At 36.1% G+C, this 13,289-nt stretch overlaps 1 protein-coding gene across 1 annotated transcript; it reads left to right on the plus strand.

Moving 5' to 3' along the window:
- Nucleotides 1–11,546: 11,546 nt before the first annotated feature.
- LOC112179451 (probable calcium-binding protein CML29) lies at nt 11,547–12,193 on the plus strand. The gene has a single exon (XM_024317869.2). It carries the CDS (start codon nt 11,624–11,626, stop codon nt 12,095–12,097), a length of 474 nt encoding a protein of 157 aa, XP_024173637.1. The 5' UTR covers nt 11,547–11,623; the 3' UTR covers nt 12,098–12,193.
- Nucleotides 12,194–13,289: the final 1,096 nt, after the last annotated feature.

The following is a 13,289-nucleotide window of genomic DNA, read 5'->3' on the forward strand; positions in this document are numbered from 1 at the left end:
TAGTTGTTGGGAATCGTATTATGTACCTAAAGATCGAGGTTGAGTGATGAACATGAACCTTTGTTTTCTTTAATCCATTTCCACATATATACACACACATACGAACCAACTTGGATTCCTGCGAGATAAGGTTTTTCTGGCGTGAAATTGACTGCAGCCAGTTGTTAGGGGACAATTGATTAAATATTTACGTTCCAATGTAGGATTTAGCCTATCTGGTTATGCAAGTAGTTGAGGATAATATTATTTGGGACAAGGAAGGAGTACACCAAATTGAAAACGGCTCCAACGTTATTGGGTTTTTTACGAGCGTCAACTATTAACAGTGCTCCCACTACCACCAGAGGCGGCCTTGAGGGTGTGCAAGTAGTGCCGCTGCACAAGGCCTCCGAAAGTTGGAGGCCTCCGACTTTGAGTTTCGAGTATATATAAGTACAAATGAATATAATTAATTTAGTTCCCCATCCATGCATAGTATCTTGTGTAGTCCAGTTGGTAGGCTGGCCAAGGCACGCTTGGGTTTTTATATCCTTGTCATGGGTTCGAATCCCTAACTTCCATTTTTAATCTTTATTTCTCTTCCTTTTTTTTTTTAAACCTTTGGTGTCCCTGATTTTTTTTTCTTTTTTAATCTTCATTTTTTCTTTTTTTTTTAAATCATTATGCAATGAATATAAGGCCTCTGTCAAATTTTCGCACTAGGTCTCTGAATTCTCAGGACCGGCCCTGACTACCACGGCATGGGAGTTGCGTAAATCAAATGATTGGATGCGTGACAAAATCTGCAAACTCCTACACCGAGCAGAATATGGGTGAATATGTGGACATCTTTTCGGGCGAAATTAAATTGTCATTGTATTTCAAGTTTGAGTAGAGCACTACAGCATGAATCTTATTAGTTATATGATGTATTAACATCTGATATAATTATCTCAATTGATTATTAATGGAAGTTCCTTCTTGCTCAAAAAAGAAGAATAGAAAATCAGTCAAATTGTTTCTACTTTATGAGGGCAAAAAGATCTAATACAGTCACTACAGTGGTTTGGCTTATGAAATGTGGCTATGGTTTCATTTCTTTGAGGAGAAATGCAAGATGTTCATGCCTTTCCTTTGCCTAAAACTTCAATTTCTACTAAGTTGGAGATCAAAGAGAGATGAGAGAGACGGAGTCTATGGCGTAAGAAAACAAGATGGAGCTAGTAGTTCTTAACACGGGAGTTGACATTTTAGCTTTTATCTTGCTGTTTTGCAAATTGATAAACATTTAAACTTCCATCACACGCCTACATCATCGCATGCACCTCTAATTTGTTATCAGTATGTCGACCTCAATTAAATGATGTGCATATGTGTGTGCCTGTATATGTATATGTGTGTGTGTGCCTATTGTACTCAACTCCTCAATAAAATAAGAAAATGGTTTGTCAACTTTCAAGAAACGAATGCATTTTCAAAACCAACATATCAAAAAGAAAAAAGGGTAAATCTACGAGTCTGAATGTGGATTGAGTTTATATAAATGACTGACAGAGTCTGTATGGTACGGTTGGTTGGAGTTGACATCAACATGTTGTAAAACTGTAAACCCTAAACCTAGAAATGTTGACATCAGCATGTGTTTAACTCTAATTACCAACCATATTGCAGACCCTTCAAAGAATTAATAAGAGATTAAGACCATGACACAAGACCGCCATCAAATCGACAAACCCCAAGCATGAAAAATAACCAAATCACTCAATCACAAGCAAGGTAAAGAAGATCCAATTGAATGAACACAAGAGCACCAGAAACCAAAACCCCGGCCCTACCCTAAATTTTAGGGCTTAGGGTCTGACCGGGCCGAGCCTAATCAAAATCAACAAAATTTAGAGCCGGGTAGGGTTGGGCCAGAGCTTAAATATGCTAACATTTACCCGCCCGAAAGGATTGAGCCACTAGGGCCGAAAGGACTGAGCCACTAGGACTGAAAGGGCCGGGTCGGGTCGACCTTCCGAATAGGGCCGAAATGGGCCTTAATTTGTTTAACAAAAAGAAATATATTATTTTTATTTTTTATTTCAAAATGTGGCTAAATGGTTATATAGCTAATATAAGACTCATTATTTTTTGTTGATCATATATATATATATATATATATATATTGGAATTAACTTATAAGTTATAACATTTGTATATTAGTTAAAATGGTTATATTCAATTAACTATCTCTCTAAATCTCCCAAAATTAATTGTTGTTCAACAAAGAAAACAAAAATTAAAGAAAATAAAGCTTAGGAAATCAATTACAAAAAAAATATAAGTTGTATGTTATAAACTAAAAAGAAACATATTTAAAAAATAGAAAAAATAAAAATTATTATAGCTTAATTGGGTGGGCTTAAAGGGCCGGGCTGGGCCATAGGGTAGGGTCAGGCTTCATTTGCATGACCCTTACCCTACCCTATTTGAGAAAGGGTAGGGCCGGCCCGCCCTAATGCAAGGGCCGGGTCAGGCTTCAGCCCTATGGGCCGGGCGGGCTTAGGACCGAAGGGCTAAATGATGAGGCATACCCAGAACCATATAAACATTCTAAAGCACAACCATTAGACCAGGAAAGATGTTGCCTGACAACTGAAGAACCAGAGGATAAAGAAAGAAAGATTGAGAAAGGCAATATCGAAAATGCTGACTTGCCGATTTGAGATAAGAGATACAATGTCGTAATCACAGCATTGAAAAACCAACGAACCCACGCTAAAATTTGAGTTGATGGAGAAGAGAAACGATGTGCTCCTTAACAATGAAAAATTCAGGTTTTAAGATGTGGGGGAAAAGGGAAGAACAATAGCAAAAAAATATTTTGACATTGATAAATTAAGATGATTTAGATGATAGAAAGGGAGAGTCAACGACATACTTGCTACCGCTGGAGCAGAAATTTATCATGCAATTTGCTTCATACTTGCATGATAAATACTTGAACCCCTCCCTCCAAATTCCCTCGTAAAGAAGTTTACTATGCAATTTGCTTCATAGAGATGTGCAATGAGGTTTCTCCCTCTTCTTCTCGTTAGGTTGTAGGGTTTGATAGGTATAAAATGAGAGTGGATCGATATTGTTCTTTTCTCGTTGAGAAATTTTATTCACACACCTCTAAATACTAAATACACATTCCTTTTTCACACATCCAACATCACATTTTATGGGTAAGTTAAATTACCAAAAGAGATATTTAAATTAACAATAAAGAAACATAGTTGGAATTAAGAAACATATGCAGTTTTTTTTTTTTCCAGGTCTGGATATCATGAATTTGATTCTCAATAATTTAGCATGCATGGGTTCGAGTTTTCTTATCAATCTAGTTTCAAAAATGTATTAACTGTCTATGGACAAACAAGAGCAAGTGACAACCGTTGAAAAATTCCTCAAGAACTCTTGTGATGTAATGTTTTATTTCGCTCCAATTTCATCATCAGTAGTTCACAAATCTTAACAATTGGCATCTGAATATTGTCTTGGTCAAGTCCCCAATGACAAGCAGTTCCCCATTGACATCTGAGTGTGTTCAACCCAACAAGTGAAAAGCAATTAAAACATTCTTTGGGTACCGTTGTATTAACTTTAGTGATGACCATGTGATTTACCGAAACTCTCACATTGAACCATTGAGGAATTGATGCTGAGTCTTCTAGTGTAATATGCCATTCTTTGAATCTAGTTTTTTTTTTTTTTTTTAACTGCAGCAATGCAATAGGTAGTCTCTCTTGTATAAGAAAAAAAATAGGTAGTCTCTTACCAGATATTTATCTCAATTTATTTCAGCAAAAAAAAAACAAATAATGAAAATATATTGTGTATTGTGAATGAGGATAGTTTAGGAAGTTTGGGGTTGTGTTTCTAGTAAAATATTAAAATAAAAAAATTAATAGGTTGTGTATTAAGTAAGAGATGTGTATCCATCATTTAGCAATGTGTGAATAAAATTTCTCTTTCTCGTTCAGTGTGCAGATAACTTCCTGCAATTTAAAATAGTAAGGAAAAAAAGTAATGTAAATGGTTGTTTGTTTTTGGTTTAGAAGTTTGGGGATCTTTGTCACTTATCGCAAAATAGCCCTTTGCTTACGTAATACAAACATATTTGCACCAAACGTCATATTTGATATTGTTCTTTATTTTCTTATAATTTATACTAATTTTCTACTCACATGCTCTGCATGTGTAAAATTTCTATATTATTACTAGATTGGTTTTTATTTTAATTTTTTTAATTTTAAAAAGTTATATTTCCTGATGTTGGCGGGAAGTTTCTCCTTTTTTAATGGAAAGTATTGCAAATTTTTGAAATATGACATAGTCAATTGACTATCTTATCCTCATATAGAAATAATTTATTTATTAATATCTATATTATGTGAGAACAAATATGGTAGTTCAAAAATTTAACTATTCCTTTGAGAATTGGCTTAATTATATAAGATATTGAGGAAAAAATAGAAGTTGTTTGAGCAAAAAGAAAATGGGAATTTATCTGAATTGTGGGTGGTTATTTTTTATTATTATTTTTTTAAAAGGATTTGATTTTATTAGATATCAAAGCCATGAACAAATAGGCCAGAGTTTAACATAACTTACATAAGAAGAGCCGGAACTAACCGGATGTCCTATCTAAGTCACACCTAAACTCATTAAAGTCTAAATGGTCGCTCGCTGAAACAGCAAGCCAACAAACTAAGCAAGAATAATCTCACTTCCTAAGGCAAAATCATTCATCTAGTCTAATCTGTCAACACTCAATTGTGGTACACATATCAACTAGAAACATCTTAGAAAGTATATGGAAATCACTCCCACTTGAGAAGGCTTGAAGTTCATAATGTCTTGAAATTTTTTACCTTAAGCAAGTACTGTCTCTTTCCCCTTAGGGATAGAGCTAGTACTAATTTCAGGCTCCTCAGCAGCTAACAACCTCGGCATCAGGTTGGTATTTTTGCCCTTTGTCTTTTCAGGTTCACCGTCTTTCTTTTTTCCTTTTCCTGTTGTTCCATAAGGCAGCTTATTCACACTTCCAACTGGGCGTCCTCTTTTTTTCTTTGGTCGATCATTGTTGTTGGAAGGTCCCTCCAATAAAATCATAGTCACTGCATCCAAAATTTTCTTCCCAATAGCAAGACTTAAGCGTTTTTTTTTTGGAGAAATAATTACCTCATCATTTTCCCTACTTCGCCTTTGTCCTGTAATTGGATCTCCATTGAGTCTTGGCTCTCTTAGTTCTCTAATTTGCACCTTTCTTTGACGACGCATGGCCACCACGGATCGGGGAAGTATAGCTTCTGGTATGCTATTTGGTATCTGAGCCTTGAAGATCAAGGTTTGATTGTTTAGCACCACCCCATTGTTATTAGGGTTTTCCTGTCCCTGTAGTATTACCAAGGCCGTGGGCTGCGCCACCGCTCCAACTGGTGTATCACTATCTTCTTCCAGATCCGGCCCTGAACAAGGAAGGCCAACGTGGGTAACTAGGCCACAGGTACCACATTTGCCAAACAACTTATCGTACCGAAACTGTACCATGAATCGAACTTCATCTTCCACCTAGAAGCGGCGACGAAATAAGAGAGGCTTTGCATAGTCGATCTCGACCCTGATGCGCAGGACTCGGGTCCGGAAAGCCGGACGATCAAACTCCTTGAAATCTCCCAACGTATTACCGATCAGGAGCATAATACGCTCAGACCTGAACGCCGGCGGTACCCCTTGCAGCGTCATCCAGTAGGATGATTTCTTCAGTGGTATCTCGCTTGCCGGACTGATACCGTCGTACTGCTCTAGTGCTACAGGGGCCCTGTTGTAGCCCCATGGACCACATTTCCAAACCCTATCCACATAAGAGGGATCTGTGAAAGTGAACAGAACCCTGTCATCTTCTCCAATTTCTTCAACGCTCAGTCTGCCATTGATCCACCATGCAGATCGGAACATGCCAAGGAAAGAGCGACGGGAGTATTCCTGCGCTGTGAGCAGCTTTCCCACCATGAAAGCTTCGGGTTGTCTCAGTCATTTGGATGGACGCAGGTCCACCGGTTTCTTGCCATCAGCCAACGCTAGGGAGGAGGCCAAGCAGGTTGCCATTGCATCAATTGCCATTGACGTGAGAGAGAGGCTACGTAGTCAAAAAACCCTAACCCTAGTTTAGAGAGAAGAGGGCGGCTACGTCTGGATGATCTAATATTAATTCGTTTATTTTAGGGCTGAATTGTGGGTGGTTATTGCATACATGGGTAGTTAACTATCTAAAATTATTTATTTTATTTTTTATATGATTTTTAATTTTGCTATTTACAATACTACCATTCAATTATTGGCAATTAATATAAGGTCTAAGGGTTTTATTGTTTTTTCATAGTTACATTGGCTAACAAATAGTGTGTGTGTGTGTATATCTAAAACTGATATACAGTCCTTCTCTGCTAAGGAGGTCCTTAGATATTAATATCTAAGGATTTTCTTGATAGACCCACTTTTCGATCGCATATCCATATCTCGACCATTTAGTTTTTAGGTAATGATGAGTAGATCATCTCTGCAAATTTTCAGCCAAATTGATAATCATTAAGGCATTCAAAATTGTGATTTACAATTATCAATACAAACGGTTCCGGTTGGATAGATTCGGTTTGTTTATTAATTTAATCTAATTTGATACCTTAACGATCATCAATTTGGCCGAAAATTTGCAAAAATGATCTATACATTAGAACCTAAAAACTGAACGATCGAGATGTAGATATGTAATCGAAAAGTGAGTCTATTAGGGAAATCATTAGATATTAATATTTAAGGACCTCCTTAGCAGAAAAGGATTGTGTGTGTGTGTCTATATATATATATGTGTGTGTGTGTGTGTGTATATATATATATATATATATATACAGATCCTATCCAGAGCGGAGCTTTGCATTGAAAATTAACGTGTGAAGTTCGAGTTTTGGGTCACTTTTCGGTCGCATATCCACATCTGGACCGTTCAGTTTTTAGGTACTAGTGTATAGATCATCTCTGCAAATTTTCAGCCAAATTGATGATCGTTAAGGTATCTAACTCGCTTAAACCAATGGACGGACTGAATCTGTCAACCTGAACCGTACTAGCTTTAAGGAAGTTTTCAATGCCTTAACGATCATCATTTTGGCTGAAACTTTGTAGAGATGATCTATACACTAGTACCTAAAAACTGAACGGTCGAGATGTGGATATGCGACCGAAAAGTGACCCAAAACTTGAACTTCACACGTTAATTTCAAAGCGGAGCTCCGCTCTGGATAGGATCTGTATATATATATACACACACACACACACACACACACACATACATACATTATTTTTAAGAGAATAGAGTTTGTTAGCCAAAATAAAAAAAATTGACAGAAATGACCCTAGAAGATTAAAAAACTCTGAGAATTGATTAAATCACAAGGACAAATATGACATTTAAAAAATATATTTCTATTAAAAAACAAAAACCCACAACTCACTTTTCTCTCCCACTATATTCCTCCCTACAATAACCGTTTTATTTTTAATTTTCTTAAAAAAACAAAAACAAAAACAAAAACGACTTGCACATATAAAGCATGTGTGAAGAAAGACTCGTTTTGTATTAATGTAAAAGGTCAGTCACTGTTTGTTTTTATTTTTTTTGGGGTAATACGATGGTTATTTGTTTTTGGTTTAGAAGTTTGGGTATTTTGTTTTTGGGAAAAATGCACGAACAGTGTATGGAGACTCTGAGGACTGTCAAAATGATACCTGAACTTTCAAACGTATCAATGTGATACCTGGACTTATATTTTCTTGTCAACGTAGTACCTACATCAACTTTCCGTTACGGCTCCGTCAGTTCGAGTCACGTGTGACGCATGTGAGGCTGAAAATGAGGGCAAAAAAGATTTATCCACTCCATCAAATCCTAAAGGGCAAAATGCACGAACAGTGTCTAGAGACTCTGAGGACTGTCAAAATTATACTTGAACTTTCAAACGTATCAATGTGATACCTAGACTTATATTTTCTTGTCAACGTAGTACCTACATCAACTTTCAGTCACGGCTCAATCAGTTCGAGTCACGTCTGAAGCATGTGAGACCGAAAATGAGGGCAAAAAAGACTTTTCCACTCCATCAAATCCTAAATGAATAAATTTAAAATTGAAAATAAAAACATAATAATTTATATTGAAAATAAAAGATGATTAATTTTTTTTGCCTTTTATATTAACCAAGATCAATCCAATATTCTCAAAAAAAAAAAAAAAAATCCCAATCCGATAAGTATGAACCTAACATTTCTTCATGTTCATCTTCTCAAACCCAAAAAAAGGCAAAAAAAAAAAAAAACAAAAAAACAAAAGAAATCTCAATTGTTCATGTTCTTAAACCCATTCTTGTTCATCTTTTTAAACCTGACAAACCCATTTTGAAAGAGAAATGAAAGATCTGGGAACTACAAGAAAAAAAAGAATGAGAAATAATTTTTTTTTAGCAAAGCTTCTCCCTTGTTTGATTCACTTCTAAAACACAAAACCAAGTCCAACTTGTTTCTGTAAAATCATTCAACCCTAGTCAACTCCCAAGTCTGCCTTAATTGGTGGCAACACCAACAGCTGCAGCGAGGACCACGAGGTCCGCGCCCCTAAGAAGCGGGCCGAGCATTGGATCTAGGAGAAGACCCGCTGCCTTATTAGCTTTTGCCGCAAGGTCGATGGTCTCTTCAACACCTCCAAGTCCAACAGAGAAAGCACGAAGACTTGGATTGCAAAACAACCAAAACAATCACAGATGTATCAGATCGAATTAACTTAAAATTTCATTCTTCCTTTGAAATCGCCTCAACAAATCAATGCAAACCTATTGTGAAATGGGCAATGAAGAAGAAAAACCAAGAAGACGTTGCAGAAACTCTGAATTTCATTTTTCGTCACCACCACACCCACACCTCCACCAAAACTCGAACTCAAACTCAAAATCCATTAATATCAAGTTATTAACTACAACAAAAACACCAACAAGTAATGATATAGATGATCTCTCTGCCCACCTCCTTCCTCGATCTCAAGTCCCACTTTGAGTACCGTCGAAGTTTCCAGAGAACCCAATCCAAATCCAAATCTAAATCCAAATCCCAATCCCAATCTCAATCCTAATTTCCATTTCAATTTCAATTTCGTCCTCCAAAATGAAGGACATAGTCTTCTTGAACCCTCGCTTGTCAAAGATTTGAAATCAGCGATGAAGTGTGCCATTGATCCTTTCGTCGAAGTCAACAGAGTCAGCGCTGTGTGCCTGAAATCGAGGAGTACTGAGGTGTTGTTGCGGGAGGAATTGGTGAGGACAACCAGTCTTTTTAGAGAGTGGTTGATCGAGGGGAGAGGAAGAAGACGAGAAGTGGAGGGGTGAAAAAATTAATTAAAAAAATTAAAAGTAAATCATTTTTTTACTAGAAAAAAAAATATTTAAAATGTTTTTATAAAAAAAAATATTTAAAATTTCAATTATAGGGCAAATCAGTCTTTTTACCTTCATTTTGTACCTCACGTGCCTTACACAGTCACACGTGGTAAATTTAACGGTGCCGTGACGGAAAGTTAATGTAGGTACTACGTTGACAAGAAAATATAAGTCCAAGTATCACATTGATACGTTTGAAAGGTCAGATATCATTTTGACAGTCCTAAGAGTCTCCAGACACTGTTCGTGCATTTTAACTGTCAGTTATAGGGCAAATCAGTCTTTTTACTTTCATTTTGTATGTCACGTGTCTCACACGTGGTAAATTTAACGGTGTCATGACGGAAAGTTGATGTAGGTACTACTTTGACAAAAAAATATAAGTCCAGGTATCACATTGATACGTTTGAAAGTTCAGATATCATTTTGAGAATCCTCAGAGTCTCCAGACAATGTTCATGCAATTTTGCCTTTATTTTTTAGCCTTTTGCTTCACATGGCTCGACCCTACTGTTTGGCACCAAAAAAGTGAAAAACAGAACATAAAATTTAGTGTTTCTATATGCATGCAATTTCTTCAATAAGAAAATGCTGGCTTCTGTCCCCAAAAAAAAGAAAAGAAAAAAAAAAAGCCAGCAATTTAATTAAATCTTAATCGTTGCATTTAACTGGGCCGAGTTGCTCTGAATCCAATTATTTACTCAATGTGGGCCTGAGGTTAGGGAGGTGTTTTTTCCCCGAGCCCAAGGCCTAGCCCAGTAATTGGTATTAATGATTTTCAACATGTCACTTGAAAATCTTGTTTTTAATCTTCATTATTGACTAGGACTGCACGCGGATTGGATTGGATCGGTTTTGACTCCAAACCGTCTCTATGCCAAAGTAAACGGTTTAGACATTTTAGACAACCGGTCATTAAAAAAAAAAGTTTAATCCGATCCAATCCAATCCATTTAAAGATGGTTTGGTTTGGTCGGTAAGGCGGTTTTAACCTATATAACATTAACGTTTTGTTTATGAAAAATTCATAGTAAAGTAGTACAACTCAATCTCAATAATCAAAATCCAAAACTAATATTCAAATAACAAAATCCAAAATAGTTTCAAAATGATTCACTTATTTGGGTTTTAGGCCTTTGGGTCTAGGATTCAATATGGTAGTATATCATTTTGAGAATCAAATTATAATTGGAGATTTAGAATTTACTTATAAAAGACTACCCACAAATAAATATATATATTATGTATATAAATTTAAATTTATTTCTTATTATATTTAATACATACCGGTTGGTTCGGGTTTCGCGGTTTAAGTAAAAGAAAAACCAAACCAAACCAATTCGTAAACGGTTTGGTTCGGTATTAAACTGGCTTTCATATTTTAACACCAAAAAACCTTAACCAAACCATATTTACCGGTCGATTTCGACCGGTTTGTACCGTGTTTTGCACACCCCTATTATTGACGATGCGAACGCATGTAAACATAAGATGTCAAGCATGGTGAGTTGATGCTAATGTGAAAAATTTACAAATGATTCTAATATTTCAAGTTAGAATCTTTGTTTTTTTTTTAATAATAATATCATCTTATCATCGATAAAATATATAAACAAGTAAACAAGAACGAGCATATATACTTTTAGCAATGATGAGGGGGTTAGTGGACATCACTTTCTTCGCAGAATCACACAGAGCAACTTGCCCAAGATAATTCCCCGAACACTTGAGTGATATTACAAAGACTGGCAATTACATATATTGCAAATGGAAAGCAAATAGATTCTCATCAATTGCATGAATATAATTTGTTCTTTTTCTTGCACACTATATTTCTCAGGTACATTTTGAATGATTAGCTTCAATTAATGTAATGTCAATCAAGCAGTACCATTATACATTTACTGTCACAATCATCCAGAACAATATTCTTATCCCACCAAATTGTTTTTTATCACACTAAAGTGTTCAGAAGAATAAGAATACACTATCTTTTGTTCATGGGAATCCTCTTTTCCTTTGCACTGCTTTTATATAAGTAGAGGTGCATGTCGCAATGAAAATACAAACTAAAAAGCTAGACACAGGTGAAGCTGCACACCAAGTGCTTGAGCTTATACTAAACCTAATCCATGGCTCAGTCGAGTTCTCTCTCTGCAGAAACCGAGTCATTAAGTCAGGTCTTGGGCCTTATCGAAACATTCAAAGCTTTCGATTCAGACAACGATGGGAAAATCACAGCAGCAGAGCTCGGTGGGATCCTAGGATCGCTTGGTTACAATCCGCTCGAGCAAGATGTGAGGGCAATGATGGAGCAAGGGGACACAAACAAAGATGGGTTGCTGAGCATAGAGGAGTTTCTGGAGATGAACACAAGGAACATGGAATTCGGGGGGCTCGAAAATGTGCTCAAGAATGCTTTTGAGGCCTTGGATGTTGATGTGGATGAGGCTGTGACTGCAGAGGAGTTGTATGAGGTTATGGGAGATGGGATGGGATCTGAGTTGAGCCTGGAGGATTGCCAGGGTATTATTGCTTCTATAGATACAGATGGGGATGGGGCGGTCAGTTTTGAGGACTTCAAACTTATAGTTAACTCCCTCTAAGATTTCGTAGTCTAGCTAGCTCTAATATATATGATCAATGCATTAATATCTTATCCTGAAATAAACACTGCTATATATATATATATATATATATATATATATATATATATATTCTCCTTAAATTTCTAATTAAATTGAAGACGTTCCATCGTAATTAATTAGTGGTTTTTTTCTTTCTGCCGTGGTCGATCTATTTAATTTTTTGTTTTCCTCTTGTTTCATGGACTAAAGACTTGGAGCAACCCCAACAGATTCCTCATATTTTGATTTTTCTCTACTTTACGGAAAAATATGTCTCTTTTGCTCCAACAGATTCCCTATAACTATCTATATTTTAGGGAAAGTGAAGAAAGAGAAAACCAAATTCCTTATATTTACAGCAAACTCTAAAATTTTAAGGAAGAATATGGAGATTTTAGAGATTGTTGTAAAATAGGGAATCTGTTGGAGTTGGAAAAGAAAACCAGGCTAAAGCTTTAAATTTTGCTTCCCTATAATACATAAATTATAGGGAAGCTGTTGGAGTTGCTCTTATAACAGCAAGTAAATGTAAACTTCGTTATGTATCTAATTTTTCAACACTACTTAATTATCTCATTAACTAAAGATGTATAACTCAGTTTTGTTATCAAATAAGTGCAAATTTTGAAAAAGAAGAAATAGAACCCTTTAAAAGAGACAAGTAAGTGCAAACTTCGAAAGAGAAGAAATTGAACCCTTCCTAAAGCTACAGGGAAAGAAGCCCCAATAGTAACCCCGATTAGAAGTTACGGCCAGGCTTCCCACTACCCTTCATCCCTCTGTGTGTGTGTGTGTGTGTGTGTTTTCTCGCCCATTGTGGTAAAAGTTCGTCCTATTGATTAGGGTGGTTCCATGGTTTTCCTACTTGGTTATTGTAGTGTGATTATTAAGTCTTTCCAAGTCATCCTAGGAACATATACAAGAATCATGAATTACCAAAACAATAGGAAAATTGTAGCCTCAATCACTTGTGAAACTAGTTATATTGGGGGTTTAAGATAACTAGTTATAGCTAGCTTTGATCAGAAAAGAATAACTAATTACGTCGTAGATGGATCCTTTATGTTTGCTTAGAGCATCTTGATCTTGCAAATATTTTATGTTTGGTGCTTCCTTCCTCTAAACTTTTTTGGAGGTTAGAATCTCACTCTTATTGGGCTCTAGGATCAAA

The sequence above is a fragment of the Rosa chinensis genome, chromosome 7 (assembly GCF_002994745.2).
Source record: "Rosa chinensis cultivar Old Blush chromosome 7, RchiOBHm-V2, whole genome shotgun sequence".
Classification (NCBI taxonomy): Eukaryota; Viridiplantae; Streptophyta; class Magnoliopsida; order Rosales; family Rosaceae; genus Rosa; species Rosa chinensis.